Raw genomic sequence first — 15,219 nt, 5'->3', positions numbered from 1 at the left:
CAAAGGTCCTGTTTCTGGATGGTGAAAGTCATGCATATGGTGGGGTTATGCACATATGCAGTGCAATTCCTTATCTTATCTCCCAATATTTTTTTTTCGGTCCTTGGTTTTGGTTTGTAGCTGGGATTGAAGCTTTCTGCAGCGACTACTCAACATCAGAATACATTCGACGAAATGGCCAAACGCAAGAGACAAGCTATCGCTCAAAGCGAGCCTGCTTCCGAGCCTTCGATCAAGAAGAAGGCAAAGGGTGCCCAAGTTCTTAAGGAAAAGCCTGTAAAGGCAAAGACTTCAGCGCCGAAGAAGTCTACTACCACCACGACCGCCTCGAATGCGCCCGAGACCATTCAGATCGTTGTCGGCTCCTACGACCGAATTCTTCACGGATTGACAGTGACTGTTGGAGGCAAGGAGAAGGCTGATTTCGCCGACACATTTCTTTTCAATGCCCATACCTCGGCGATTCGTTGCGTCGCTGCGTCGCCCATCTCAGCGCCCGTTCCTGGGCAGACACAAAAGGTCATGCTTGCCTCTGGTAGCACCGACGAGCGTGTGAACGTTTACAACTTGTCGGCGCATCCGCCCAGCCGAAAGAACCAGGAGATCCTGGCTAAGGTTGCTCCCCGACCAATTCTCGAGAACCCCAAGAACCGAGAGGTTGGCACGCTGCTTCATCACTCGTCGACTGTGACATCGCTATGTTTCCCTACACGATCAAAGCTACTATCATCGAGCGAAGACTCTACAATTGCGGTCACACGAACACGAGATTGGTCTTTACTCAGCAACATCAAGGCGCCGATTCCTAAGCCTCAAGGCAGACCCAGCGGTGACACAGCGCCTTTCGGTGGCACTCCTTCTGGTGTGAACGACTTTGCCATCCACCCCAGTATGAAACTTATGATCAGTGTTAGCAAGGGCGAGCGATCAATGCGATTGTGGAACTTGGTCACTGGCAAGAAGGCTGGAGTGTTAAACTTTAGCAAAGACATGCTGCAGGAGGCTGGCGAGGGAAAACATTCGACTGGAGAGGGACGAAGAGTTGTTTGGGGAAGCGTTGATGGAGCAGATGAGTTCGCCGTAGGATTTGATCGGGATATTGTGGCATTTGGCATGGACAGTGTGCCCAAATGCAGGATTATGGGATCAATTCGTACAAAGGTGCACCAGTTCTTCTATGTTGCACTGGACAAGGAAGGGGATGCGACGCTATTGGCGGTTGCTACAGAGGATGGCCGCATCCTGTTCTTCTCAACCAAGGAATCGGACCTTACACAACCGGAGTCGGAAGACAAGAAGCTCCCGACAGCCAAGTTGATGGGTCAAATCGGCGGAAAAGCCGGCGGGGTTGAGGGCCGAATCAAGGACTTTGTGGTGGTGCCGAGTGCGGAGGACGCCTCGACGCTGTACGTGGCTGGCGGGAGCAGCGACGGACGGATCCGCGTTTGGCGGGTGGGAGTACTGGAGCTGCAGGGTAACGGCAAAACAAAGGAGGCCAAGGGAGAGTTGTTGGGGATGTATGAGACGCAAAACAGAATCACATGCATGACGGCGTTTATGATGATACCCCGGCCAGAGGGAGTTGAGGATAGTGAGGATGAGCTGGATGATGATGAGGAAGAGGAGAGTGAGAGCGATGAAGAGTAAACGAGGAGTTAAAATTCATGTTATTGGTTGGATATTTGTGTTTGTTGTGATACTGTAGCTAGCAATCTATAAACTAATGTTAGATATGTGAGGAATTGGTGGTGGTGATGCGAGAGTCAGTTGTTTTATGTGCCCAGAATCACATGCAAATCGAACCAAGCATGCCATTGAACTCGCCACAGTCATTGAGTTTACACCAGCGTCAGACCGGTCAAGAAATACTACGTGCTATGTATGTACAGTTGCAGTGCAGTATCAACAATTACAAGCACATAAACGAATCGCACCGCGGATTTCCCTTTAGGTTTCTTGGGTCACAGCTCAGGGCCCCAGGGGATTGCTGATCTTGTATGTGCTTGAATCACGAGGGGGTCATAAATGCAAGTCAAAGCAGAATTACCTTAGTCTGACCAACCACGGAGTCTCGAATTCAAGCTTGAGGCGTTTTGAATGTGGGGTAATAGACGGGATTGGATGGAGGATGATGATCAAGAATGTCAACAACAGGCACTAGAGGTTGAAGAAGAGATATCCAATGCCAATATGGACATTGAGTATTAGAATTGAATATTATCAAGTTACAGATAATAAAGTTCATCATTAATGACTCTGCAACATCAGTATCAGTGACATCTTTACAGAACCAGGCGGGGACTCACCCACCTAAAGAGACAGGGGTTCAGGGCCCTCAAGAGCTGCTGATGCAGGTAAATGGGGCACATCTACGTAATTCCTGGGGGCCCTTAGTCGTGAAACTGCCCGTCCCTTGGTCTTGTGAGCATGTGAAGAATGAACAACCTCGTTCAGCTCGTTCGTTTCCCTTTTCAGTTGAGGCTAACTACGTGCCGTCTCTTTTTCCTTTTCCTCTCTCTCACTCTCTCACTGTTCTTGTTACTACTCTCTTACTCAGGTACCCTCTATATTTTGGGTTTCAAGGCTTGGTATTAAACTGTCCTCTTTTCTGTTTCCTTTTACCCATCTTCTCATTCCAGTCTTACTCTTTGCCACTCAATCCCAACCTCGTTATACTCGCTTCAACAGCAAGATATTTGAAGCTCTTCAATTCCCCATAGCATTTGCCGTTTATTCCCAATTGCTTGACTTGCTTCGGACATCCCGGTTCAACTAGCTTTAGGCCCTGTGCTCGTTAGCTCGCGCTGTGAAAGTGGTAGACAGGGTTGCAGAGACTGGACCCCAACAGCTTCAAATTATTTTATCCGGGACAGACAAAGCCTCGGAAGCTACACGAATATTTGCTTAGGATACTAAGCTGAGACTGGTCGAGACTGTGAGTATAGTAACACTGCATTGCCCAGATATTGAGACTTGCAGGTTTCAGCTCACCTCAGCTGAACCCGAGCCTTGTTCATAAACCATTGCTGTCCCTCACCATTGTCTTTATACCAGTCCCTAACAACCAAAACAGTCAGTTATACATACCCTTAGCTTCAAAATGGCCGACGATGGTCCTCCTCTTATTCGTCCCGTCCCTCGAAGACCCTTCGATCTCAGTTTGACGACTCCTACACCACCAAGCGAGAACTCGTCTCCTCCAACTCCCGCGCCAGCTCCAGACCCCAACATTGCGCGCTTCCTACAACCAACTCCCGAGCCTGCGAGTGCAGGTCTGAGCAGGCCACAGTCGTTCATGAATTTGACCTCCTCGACGCTCTTCGGAATATACTCTCCCACGACATCCTCTTCGCGTGACCGTGTCTTTGCCGATCGCGATGAACTCGATACACCTTGGGGAACAGGCGCTCAGACACCCATCAAGAGACCTAGCATCGACGACGCTACGTTTGATTTTCTGAAGGATCGATCACACCATATTCGTCGCCGGTCCTCGATTCGAATTCATGAACCCGCTGGGCCTTTAAAGCATACCCCATCTGGTGGTGCTCTAGTATTAAGAGGACTGTTGCTTTTCGTCCTCGGCGTGGGATATGGCGTATTAGTCACATCGCGCTTCCACGAGTCGGACAGGCTTCCGTCTCGTGCTACGTATAACTGGGGTCATTTGACATTTTGGGGTCTTGCTGGCGTTGCACTGGGCGCGCTGTTTCCTTGGTTCGATCGAGTATGGGAGAATTCGTTCGGCGACAAGGAGGACGAAGCTGTGTTAGAAAACAGTGCTTCAACGAAAGATGACGACCCAAGCACTGACTGGGCGCTTGCTGTCCGGGCTATCGGCGCCTTTGTCGGAATTGTTTTCGCCATTGTAAGTCAGCCAACGACAAAGCTATTGTTCCGCATAACTAACATCCCGCAGCGCAAAGTGGCCTGGGCGTCCACCCTTCAGGTGTCACTGACCTTGGCACTTGTTAATCCCCTCCTATGGTGGCTTATCGATCGCTCCAAGCCTGGTTTTCTTCTCTCAGCTGCGGTTGGGCTAGCAGGGTCGGTTGTGCTTCTCGGCGTGAACCCAGATATGATGCCGGCACCTACTCAGGTTCCGTTCAGACATTTGGTTAATGCCACAATGGCAGCCGATGGAGATATGCCCATTCTCGGTGGACTCGCCCGGCAGAAGACGCTCGAGACGGGCATGTGGATGTTGAGTGTGCTTTTCTGCAGTTGTGTCTGCTTTGGAAATATCGGTCGTCGACTTACCCTCGGGCCATCGACAACAGCCAAGGGGCGCTGGGCCGGAGTGAGATGATGACAAGCGAGAAGCTGATCTGATGTGCAATCAGCTGTAGTGGTCTTTTCACATTCTGAGCATGATGCGTCTATGATATCCTTTTCGTTTGGGCGACAATCATGGGCAGGTATATATTGGGCGGGTTTATTGGACAATGGGAACGGGAGGTATGTGTATAGTTATCGAGATTGGATAAGGGCATTTTGCAGATCATAAGGGATGATATGATGGCTTAGTTTACCGATATGGTCTGTTTATGACGACAACTATTCTGCTCTTCTGTTCTCCTGAATAGAATAGCATGGGTAGATAGGCTAGGCTTAAATGGCTAAGGAATGATAATGCCATTTCATTCTACGTTTCAATTTCTAAAAGCAAATTCACGAATCTGTCACGATATGTTGTTTCTTTTTATCGTTCAGATATCTTAGCTGTAGACCCAATCTGCTGAACTAGCCATCTCGTACTATCGAGTTGAAGCTCCGTTGGTCCAGCAAAGAATTGGATACCACTTGCAAACTTTTGCCTGTTGTTTTTCTCTTTTTCCTTCTCGAGTCTTGATTTGTTTCCCAATATCAAATCCAAAAGAATGTTCGCCCTTTACTCCTTCATGGATAAACCCTGTAACGGCCGACGATCATCGCGTGACGCAAGCTCTACAACGTCATTTGTGTATCAGGTCCAGAGCAATTCTAGTTTGCGCTCTTGATCGCCTCCTTAACGGCTGCTGATTTTTCTTGAATAGCGGAGCCGAAGTCGACGTTGGAGAGGCCGAGCATGACGAGCATACGAGGGTTTTGAATCATCTCGTTGATTGTGATGGTACGTGTGCAAACGTCGGTGTAGGAAGCGAGGGCAGCTTCGGGGCCAGAAGCGACTGTTACAGAGAAGATAGTGTAAGCCCAGGTACACTCTTCCATAGAAGTTAGCAATAGGATAGCTTCTACTACTCACCACCATCGTTCTTGGGAATTTGTTCAGGATGCTGAACTTTTCGACCAGCAGCAATGTTGTCTAACTCGGTCATGATATAATGAGATCTCTTGACATAGTCCCAAACGTGAAAGAGACCACGATCAACATTGGGAGGAGTCCATTGAGAATGAGACTCTATGGCTGAAACGAGGTCTGCCAAGCGAGCTGTGATGTCTTCACGCTGCTCTGGGGTGGGGAGTTGAGAGGTGGAGACAGAAGTCATGATGGGTATGTTATGGATGAGTATTTGGTGTTGATGAAGAAAAAGTCGGGTTGAAGGTTAGAAAAAGAAGAGAAAGATTAAAGAAGAGAGTGAAAGGGAGAATAAACAGAAAAAGAGGAGAAGAAAGCAAAAATGTAGCATCAACGTCAGAAAAAGCAGCTTCCCCGCTGCTTCGAGTGTCGTCTGTCCAATTGCCTCTTTACGCAGAGCAAAGCAAAAACTCCATTTCTCTCTAACCGTCCCTAGTACGTCAGGGGGCCCTTGTGGCTTTCTTGTATCTCTCGTCAGAACGTTACCACCTGAAAGGGCTGAAGTTTAGGGCGTTTCAGCCATTGATCGATCCAAGCAACATCGATAATACTTTGAGTCAAAACCTTGAGCTTGGATGAGTGGGATAAGCCCTAGACTTCAACGGTTCTCTCAACATGTTTGGGGACGAGAAGCTATCACGAGCAGGGGAGCTATACGGAAGGGATGAGACGGTAAGCTTACGCACAGACTGTTTCTAACAAGGTAGCTAGCTACTGTGACGATAGGAAGAAGCTCAAGGGAAGGGAATGACATGTGATGGAACAAGTCACAGACCGGAAGAAGCCGTCGATGAATAACGGAATTGCGTAGACAGAAAATAATGTGACTTTAATAAAAGTGGTAATCGTATTTACTAAGAGAATAATGCTCATAGGTAGAGAGGTTCTCAAGGGAGGATCAGATCAGAGAGAGCTTAGCCAGTTCAGCTATTGTGGGGAGGTTGAATTCAGGGTCCTGGAGCTTGAGGTTGAGGTTCAAAATGGGGCTCTTGTTGGTTATTGAGTTGGTAGAGATTCAACATATGGAAGCAGAAAATGGTCGTGTGATGAATTACCTTTCTTGGCAGCCATTCTCACATATGATCAATGTTGATGACGAGTTCAACCCCTAGGAGAGAAGTTATATTGACTAAGCGGAAGAATGAATGGTACTCGTCATCCATAACTCGGCATCGCCAATAGTTCTCAATAGCGACAATAGAGTAAGTCCTGATTCGGGAACCAAGAAATCGGAGATGGTCTAGAACATTTGGAACATTGGCGAATGCGAACTGATCTAACTAATTTCGAAGGGCGTATTGCTCTTACAACGCTATAGTAAGCGTCATCCAAAGAAGGGTCCTGGGGTACAGCACCTAAACTCATGACGAAGATAAGGTCACTCCAAAGAACAGGCACAACAAGTCATGAGAGTCTAGAGCTTGGTCACGTTTGGCGGCTAATGAACCAGCAGAGATGTTGCCTCAATTCATCAAGATGGAATTCCGTTGCACACCCATATACCGAGTAGCATAAAGAAGTACGTTTTCAACTCGTGTACTGGATGTGCCATATGTACTGTGCAGCCCGGAAAGCTGGAAACGTTGTGTGACATGACAGCAGCGAGAACTACTGCTTGTCTCTCTGTATAAGGAAATCGTTGCAAAGGAGGCTGAAAGGTTGAGGAAATTGATTGGCCGCATCTCGATCCGGGCCGCCACACCCTCGAGACTATTGGATGACAAGGGCAACGATGATGCGTAGATTGGGTTCTGTCCAACACTTTGAACTGTTGATGCTGAGAGTAGAGAATGAGATCTCAGATTGAACAACTCTCTCCCGTGTCAGAAGGCAAAAAGAATTGACGGGATCTACAGAATCTCCTAGTATTCATGAAAGATTAGTTATCCAAGGCAAAAAAAGATCGTTGGCATCATGACCATTGCCCATCATGGATCCCTTGCGGACCCCCCGTCTCATATGACGCCAACGACTTTCTTTTGAGCCTCTTTCAAGTCATGACCTGACCCTAGATCCTGCGGTCTTGGTTCAGTTCTTAGCTCTTACTGTGCATACACCAGCCCTGCCAGGTCAAGAGTCCCATCCAATAGCGAGACTCTCACTTAGACGCGTCTCGGAAACTGCCAGCCCGTTTTTATTGTTAATGGCGGGTTTCCGTCTCAACTATTAAGTAGTGTCGATGCGCCAGTTGATTCACCCGATGGTCGTTGCATCTCCGGCGTTGTCTCGATCGTCCTTGTCAGCCAGAATCTCGAAAGGAAATTGAGAAAAACGAGAAACGACACCCCCGACTCATAACAGATTTAGGTGCGCGCTGTATTCCGTGTTTCGCGGACGTTGAAGAAGAAAAAGAGGAGAGTGTACACAGACAAGAGCAAGATCGGCGACAGATGCGAAACGGGGAGAAAGGTCTTGATCGAGTACCGTCTACATCTCCACTGAGAACCCTGTGTCTTTTTTTCTTTCTGTGGTTTCCTGCTGTGATATTGGTCTCTATGGTTATTGGTCATGCTTGCGCTTCTGGAGGGCAGCTTTTCGGTTACGCTGTGAAGAAGGGGAAAGTTTCCTCTGTCTTGTCCAAGCCCCCAGCCCAAATCTTGAATCTTGGATCTGAACGTTTTTCTTGGCCCCATTGAGCTGGGATGTGTTTTATTTTAGGTTCATCCTCTCATGCATCCCGGTTGGCAGCACAGCACAGCAAAAACAGGGAATTTCGCAAGCTCCCGATTATCGAGATGAGGGGTTTTGATTCCCTCCCTCGGTTGCTGCAACGGGCAACCAAAGTCTATCTATCTCTTGCTGCGGCTTGGCCGTTAGATACGCAGCAACCATCACTAGGTGCTGAAAATGGATTACCATTCGATACCCGTGTAGTTTTGTTGCTGGCTACTGCTGTTGGGTTGATATTTTGTCTCGACGTCATGAGTCTATGACCCCGGCCTGCCATCGTCATCCGTTTTGCCTTGTAAGACAGAAGTCGATGCTGTCGTGTAACTCGAGAGCTCAAAGGTATGAGTTTTTGTTATCACTGGCCTTATTCGTAGGCATCCTTCAACATCAACCGTAATCCTCTGAACACAGTATTCATGACCCTTTGAACCCTGAGCTTAGACTGGACGCGTCTAAAACTCGTGATATACGCAGGGTCCTCTCAAGTTTTCGAGGGGACCCTCTTTTACTAGCAGTTACAGTACCTACTTGTTAGGAACTAATGCCAAAGTTGGAAAAATCTACAACATTTCCCAGTTGTCAATCCAAACTAACCCGTCCCGAAGTACTATATACAAGCCAGGGACTAGGACAACTCCACCAAGTTTCCTAATATATTTTGTATAGAGACAAGTACCATAGAGTAACAACAATCCACCCCCGATCTCTGTTCCTTCGTTCTGATTTGGTTTGGTCTGGTCTCGCCTCGCGTCGCCTCGTCTCTAGGTGCTTCTATTCTTCATCGTCTCTAGAAACTGTGACGCCTATGATTTTTCCTTCTTCCTTATCTTCTAACATGTCTCCCTGCTTTTTGCTTATTCATAACTGACACGAACACTTTAAGCTGAACTGCCAAGTTTGCCTTTCTCCCATTCGGGAGCTCGCGTGTCTCTCTCTCTCTCTACCTATCACATAGGTTAGTACCGTAATTATTTACACCCCTCTCCTAGACTCATCTCTCTCCGCGTGCCTCCAAAATTGTCCCCGGATTGGTAAGTCTCCCTGGTGTATGACGATCTCTATATTTGCTGCACCTCATCTTCAACAACCCTTTATCCTTGTCTACGTATTCTATTTCGGCACTACGGCCTGAAGTAGAAGACCCCGTCTTTTCCCTTTCCTTTTCCTTTCTTATTTAGCAAGCAACCCCCCTTCTTGATCCTACGATAATCCGTCTGTTCCCTTCATACATACGGTACAAATTTGAAGGCTGAGACTCCGGAGCCAGCCCCGTCTCCCCTTATATCCCTGTCAAAAATCCAGAACAAGTGGGCTCGACTTCGGCAGCCGTTTTAAACGATTCTCATCCTCTTGAACCTATGACATCTTCCCGCTGTTCAAGGAGTACCAGTACTACTTCATCTCATTAAACCCCCACCAATCTCTACACATCTTATACAAGACTTCTTACACCACACTTCGATCCACACAACGGAGATGCTTCGCTCAACATTCGCAATACGATCGTTGTAATCTTACTATTCTACAGAATCCATGTCTATCTTGTATACGACTTGTCCTCGTCACCTGGACACCTGGACACTGCTTCGTTCACATTCATGCACTCGACACGCTATCAACGGCTACGCCAAGAAGACCGCAATACTCGTCTTCATCAACAAACCCAGCAAACACGACGACATAGCAGATCATATAACGGACAAGGCATCGCATAGAACTCGGGGATAACAACTTCTCTTCTATTCACCTCAAAGCAACACTACTTCTGGTTCCTTTTACCAATAACGTATCATTACAGAGGCTCGCACCTTATTAGAGAGTTTCGACGCCCGCTACGACACAACGAAGAGTAACGACTCAAGAACCTACCTTTATACCCCCTTATTTCTTTTGCAATCTTTTTTACTGTACTATACGCACGCAATCTATAGACGTTCATGTCCTCAGACGGCACGTCGCAAGCTGCCGCGACCGATTCCGCCTCCGGTCCCGGTCCTCGACAGTCGCGGACTCCCGAACCGCCTACCGATTCCGATCACGAACCTCCGGACTCGGGCCGACAGCCGACACAAGTGACACAATCACAATCACAATCGCCTCCTGCCAATAGTTCACGCCATCGCGATGTCGCCCCTCGCGATTTCGTCCGTCTCTTCCAGTGTCAGATCTGCTCACTGCCCCTGGATGAGCCTATCAGCCTCCCATGTGGTAAAAGTCTGTGCCGGCGCTGTCTACCAGGCACACACATGCGCACCAATATAACATATCCCGCCGCTCCAGATCGACTTCGTGGTTTTAAATGTCCCTTTGAGGACTGCAACAAGGAACATGCTATTGGCGACTGCGCCATTGATGTGGTGCTGAATAAGACGGCCCAACATGTGAGGGAAGAGATCGAACGATTCAAGAATGAGTCTTCGGCCACCGAGATGGCGACGAGGGTTATGTGGCCTGATCCATGGGCTACTGCTGGTGTTTCTTCTATGAGGGACGATGATGAAGCATACACAAAGGTGATACCCGGCGGAAAGGTTATTGCCACTTATCGCCTGGCAGAAGAGGGTGACTTGTCTTACGAGGCCGATATATGCTACGACGAAACTATATCGGCGACGCCATCACCACCTCCCGATGCTGATGATACGGGGCTTGTTCGAAAAGCGCAAGACGCCACTCGCGCTGAAATGGACTGTCAGGTCTGCTACGCACTCTTCTACGACCCTCTTACAACCTCTTGCGGACATACTTTCTGTCGGTCATGTTTGCATCGCATTCTTGACCATTCACGATATTGCCCGATATGTCGTCGCCCACTGGCTATCAGCCCCCTACTGAGTCAAACTTCATCGCCCTCCAATCAGACTATCAAGCGCATAATTGAAACATTCTGGCTGGAGGAAGTTAACGCTCGAAAAGAAGCACTGGACGCCGAACGGGCAGCTCAGATGCAAGATTACGACCTCGCTCTCTTTGTATGCACACTGTCATTCCCTCAAATGCCGACATTCCTACACATCTTCGAGCCGAGATATAGACTCATGATTCGGAGAGCACTGGAAGGGGACCACACTTTCGGTATGGTCATACCAAAACGACCCCAACGTCCTGGGGATGCGAATTTTCTCGAGCTAGGCACGCTCCTCCGCATTGTCAATGTTCAGTTTTTCCCAGATGGCCGGAGTCTGATTGAGACTGTGGGGTTGTCACGCTTTCGCGTTCTCGAACACAGTTACCTTGACGGATACATCGTCGGCAAGACTGAAAGGATAGATGACGTTAGCCTCGAAGATGAAGAAGCTGCGGAGGCTGCTGAAGCATCACCAATAGAGACTGAGGATCAACAGCAACCCATGCAGACTATGGATACTGTCAAGGAACCCCCTGAGCCAACACCGACATCTCCATTACCACGGTCTGATTCATCCAGTCCACATACGCCAACCTCAGTTGCCGAGATTGACTCAATGTCTACACAGAGTCTTATGCACTATGCCTCATCTTTTGTCGCTCGGATGCGTCAACAGAGTGTCCCTTGGTTGACAGAACGCATGTTGACGATATATGGCGACTGTCCAGAAGACCCTGCCATCTTTCCTTGGTGGTTTGCCAGTATGTTGCCTGTCAAAGACATTGAGAAATATCGACTCCTTGGCACATCCAGCGTACGCGAGCGACTCAAGATATGCTGCACGTGGATTGTGGAATGGGAGACTTCCCGATGGTGAGTGAATTCTAAATACACTTGTTGCAACTTTTTATGCACCCCATACCCTATCAAGTTACTTGACTATACTGCCCCTCATTGAGCTCATGCTCGTCGTCGTGTCCGTCCCCCAGGCTAAAACGACGTCTCCCATTCCAGGACAAAGCTGATTCATGGCCGCTCAGGTCCATCCACGGCTGCACAATCCTCTGATTGACAATGCTTGCCCTACTATCTCTCGCTCGGCTTGGTTCTGCAATTCGTGCTCTTGCTTTTCTGCTTTGCTGTGCAGTTGTTGTACGAAGCACAAGACGGTTCGCGGAGTTGATGTTATTCCACTTCTGACACGAACAGGACGATTACGACTCGACGATAGCTAGGGCGGTTTGGTTTGCATCATGGCATTATAACGCATCAAATGTTACAAGACAAAAGTCACAGAAGGTGTTCATTTACATGGTTGAATATTGATTGGTTGATTGGGTTGGGAGGCATTTAGTCATAGCATCTTGTAGTACAGCGATTTTGCGGATACCATACCCCCTTGGCTAAACTAGACATCTTTCGCATAACCGCATGCATCAAGTTTCCAATTTCTATTGCCAGTTTGAGGCTTCACCATTCGTGTCCCGTGCTGCCGTAGGGTCTCCCCAACTTGGCATAGTAACGCCCGGGGCGTCAACCCATGTTCCAGGCATGATGTTGTCGCGACCTGTTTCTCCTTCTGTTGAAGGAGGTTTCTCGTTTCCGTTCCCATTCCCATTCACAGGAGCCCAGATGCCCACGTTGTTGTCAGCTCCTTGTCCAACACTGCTTATGGTATCTTTGGGTTGTTCGCTCCAGTCGCCGCTGGCACCCGGGAACGTGTCGTTGCCCCAATGATCTCCATTTCTTTTCACAGTCTCGTTGCTCTTGTTCGAATGGTTCGAACCAGCTCCCCAAGTGTTTTGGTTCTGATCTTGCTCGCCACTTGGTGGTGACGCTACCCAATCCTCCGGTTTACTATCCTGAGCGTTCTTGTTCCATTCGTCAACTGCCTGGTTGTTGCTCGCATTCCAATCATCACCGTTCTGGTTATTGTCCTGGGCCGGTGAGCCCCAAGCGTCTTGACAATTCTGGCCATTGTTGTCACCTGGTCCGTTGTTCCAGGCTGCTCCTTGATCGCTATTGTTGTTCCAGCTGTTCGGCCCGTTCGGCCCAGCCTTATCGGAACCTGGAGGCTGGCTGTTTTCCTTGGATACAGAACGGTGGCTTCCCCATGTACTGTGTGACTTTCTCTTATAATATGGATTGTCCTGGCCCTGGGTCGATGAGTTAAATCCAGTCCGGCCCGTGTGTTTCATTAATAATCACTTACAGTAAGACTTCCCGGAGGTCCAACATTGTTCTGGCTGGTCTTGTCTTTCTCCGTTTTGAAAGCCGGAGTGTTTTTGTTAGTTTCAGGGTTCCTGTGTCCATAGCAGCCATTGGGGGGAAGTCCTGGAGGAGGTCCCATGGCATACCATGGAGGAGGGGCCATTCCTTGAGTGATGGGAACATGCGAGTATGCTTCCGGTGGCGGTACCCCTGTGTAGCCCTGGTGGAACGGCGGCATCTGTGGATAGTTGGGATACTGCTGCAGATTGTTGAAGCCATAATAGAAGGGGTTCTGCATCGGATGAGGCTGGCCCATTGGCAGAGGGCGACTGAAGGCGTCACGGTCTGGGTACAACGCATTGTTTTGGTGGTTACCGTAGGCAGGACCGTGGTAGACTCTCATGACATTGTTTTCTGCATCGTAGTAAGCGTTAGGTGCTGGGTCTTGTGGAGTTTCGATCACGCGTTCCGTCTGAACGACCTGAGCTCTGATGGGCTCGATAAGCTGTGGTCGACGCATATGAGGAACTGGTAGTCCTTCGGGATAATTGCCCTTCTTGACTCCATCCTTTTGTTTAGGCTGTGCCTTTGCTTTTCCTTTCATAGTTCTGGACTTGCCTTGGTCTTTTTCTTTGGAAGCTTCAGGGGCCTCTTCAGCTGGTGTCTGTTCGGCGGCTTCTGGCTCTTTATGGGTTTCTTTCCCTGCTTTCTGTTTCTTCTGGTTTGCTTGTTTGCCATTCTGTTTCTTGTTATCTTTCTGCTTGCCTTTGTTCTGTTGCTTGGGCTCCTCTTCTGGCTCAGTTTCCTCTTCTTCTTCCTTGGGTGAGTCAGAGGTTTCACCTTCAATTTCTTGCTCTTGTTGCTGCTTAACCTTTTTGTTCATTGCTTTCCGCTGCTTCTTGCTCAGGGGAGGTTCAGGCGCGGCTTGTTGTTTCTTTCCACCTCTCTGCTTGCCTTGGTTTTTGGCTTGGCTCTGTTTCTTGGGTGCTGGGATCTCGGACTCTGAATCTGACCCGGAAGTATCTGTGTCAGACTCTGGTGGTTTTGCTTTCTTTCCACCTCTCTTCTTATTCTTACCAGACAGTCGTTTAGTATTGGGGGATTCTTCTTCTTCTGATTCAGAAGTTTCAGGGCTGGGAGGAGTGAATTCCTTGCTCTTCTTCTTGCCTATCCTTTTCAATATCTGTCGGCCCTTTTTGCATCTCGCGCAGTCACAAGTTGGTTCTGGATCAGAGTCCCAGTCACTCTCGGTGTCTTCTTCGGCCTGTGTCTGCCTGTGCTTCTGCTTTCTCTTCTTTTTATGCTTGACGCACTCAACTGAGCATTCAATATCAGAATCAGTGGCATCAGAGCTTGATATGTAGACCGACTGACTGGAGTCTGACTCAGTTTCTGGGCTGGAGTCGGATGCCTCATCTGAGGACTCCATGGGAGTTGTGATAGTGGTCTGCTTCATAGCAGATTTGATTGGGCCATCTTGGCCAAAGTGAAACCGGACCTTCTTAGCCTCGGCCTTGGCTTCTTTGGCAGGCGGAGGTGTAGAGGTGCGTCCAGTGCGTGGGTAGGTGATCTTGACGGTGTCCTCTTCGGACTCATCATCGGTGGTGACTTGAACGCGTACGACGTCTCGTTTCTTAGGGGGTTTGTTTTGGGGGATAGCGCCGATAACAGATTCGATTGTTGTTCCAACTACCCATTCGCAAAAATGCGAGGGGCGTTTGATTTTGCGATTTGACATCGCACCAAAGAAGTTTGCTGTACCAAAGAGATTGTCAAGATAGTTTGTCTTCAGAAAGGTCAAAAGGTCAAGAAAGGGATGTATGTGTGTTTGCTGTAAAGGTGCATGCAAGAACAGGCCACTCTGCTGGTATAGGCGACGGTCGGAGGTTTGCTGTTGTCAACTGCTCGCAGCTGTCAAGGCAAAACGAAGACAAAGTGATAAGAGCCCCAGTGCTTGGCAACCTACAGACCAGAAAAGAAGTGTAAAGCGGGCATGTAGGGATGATGTTTTGATTTGGTGGGAAGATGTAGATAGAAGAGGATGAACTGGGCTGGGATAAAAAGGGTTGGTTCATGGTTGAGAAACAAGGCAGGAGCGAGCTTGAGTAGGGGCTCCTTCCTCCTTGCGTATATATTTGTCTGCCTTATCCACCCTCCAACCACTAGAAACAATCAAACTCCCCCTATAATC

At 48.6% G+C, this 15,219-nt stretch overlaps 5 protein-coding genes across 5 annotated transcripts; 3 read left to right on the top strand and 2 right to left on the bottom strand.

Moving 5' to 3' along the window:
* Nucleotides 1–174: 174 nt before the first annotated feature.
* On the top strand, nt 175–1,647 carry BKA55DRAFT_517575 (WD40-repeat-containing domain protein; the record flags this gene model as incomplete). Its single annotated transcript, XM_046188196.1, has 1 exon — nt 175–1,647. The coding sequence occupies one exon, from the start codon at nt 175–177 to the stop codon at nt 1,645–1,647; it is 1,473 nt and encodes a 490-aa protein (XP_046046934.1).
* A 1,263-nt stretch (nt 1,648–2,910) lies between these two features.
* Nucleotides 2,911–4,773, top strand: BKA55DRAFT_95134 (insulin-induced protein-domain-containing protein). Its single transcript, XM_046201695.1, has 2 exons — nt 2,911–3,868; nt 3,920–4,773. Exons 1-2 carry the CDS (start codon nt 3,101–3,103, stop codon nt 4,307–4,309), a joined length of 1,158 nt encoding a protein of 385 aa, XP_046046933.1. The 5' UTR covers nt 2,911–3,100; the 3' UTR covers nt 4,310–4,773.
* A 210-nt stretch (nt 4,774–4,983) lies between these two features.
* Nucleotides 4,984–5,489, bottom strand: BKA55DRAFT_595876 (uncharacterized protein; the record flags this gene model as incomplete). The annotated part of the gene is made up of 2 exons (XM_046195868.1): nt 4,984–5,168; nt 5,246–5,489. 2 exons carry the CDS (start codon nt 5,487–5,489, stop codon nt 4,984–4,986), a joined length of 429 nt encoding a protein of 142 aa, XP_046046932.1.
* A 4,417-nt stretch (nt 5,490–9,906) lies between these two features.
* BKA55DRAFT_595875 (PUA-like domain-containing protein) lies at nt 9,907–12,052 on the top strand (the record flags this gene model as incomplete). Its single annotated transcript, XM_046195867.1, has 2 exons — nt 9,907–11,690; nt 11,965–12,052. 2 exons carry the CDS (start codon nt 9,907–9,909, stop codon nt 12,050–12,052), a joined length of 1,872 nt encoding a protein of 623 aa, XP_046046931.1.
* A 216-nt stretch (nt 12,053–12,268) lies between these two features.
* On the bottom strand, nt 12,269–14,766 carry BKA55DRAFT_517739 (uncharacterized protein; the record flags this gene model as incomplete). Its single annotated transcript, XM_046188211.1, has 2 exons — nt 12,269–12,973; nt 13,030–14,766. The coding sequence occupies 2 exons, from the start codon at nt 14,764–14,766 to the stop codon at nt 12,269–12,271; spliced, it is 2,442 nt and encodes an 813-aa protein (XP_046046930.1).
* Between the last annotated feature and the right edge of the window lie 453 nt (nt 14,767–15,219).

The sequence above is a fragment of the Fusarium redolens genome (assembly GCF_020744475.1).
Source record: "Fusarium redolens strain MPI-CAGE-AT-0023 chromosome Unknown BKA55scaffold_12, whole genome shotgun sequence".
In the NCBI taxonomy this organism is placed as follows: domain Eukaryota; kingdom Fungi; phylum Ascomycota; class Sordariomycetes; order Hypocreales; family Nectriaceae; genus Fusarium; species Fusarium redolens.
This window is presented reverse-complemented; position numbering and strand designations above follow the sequence as displayed.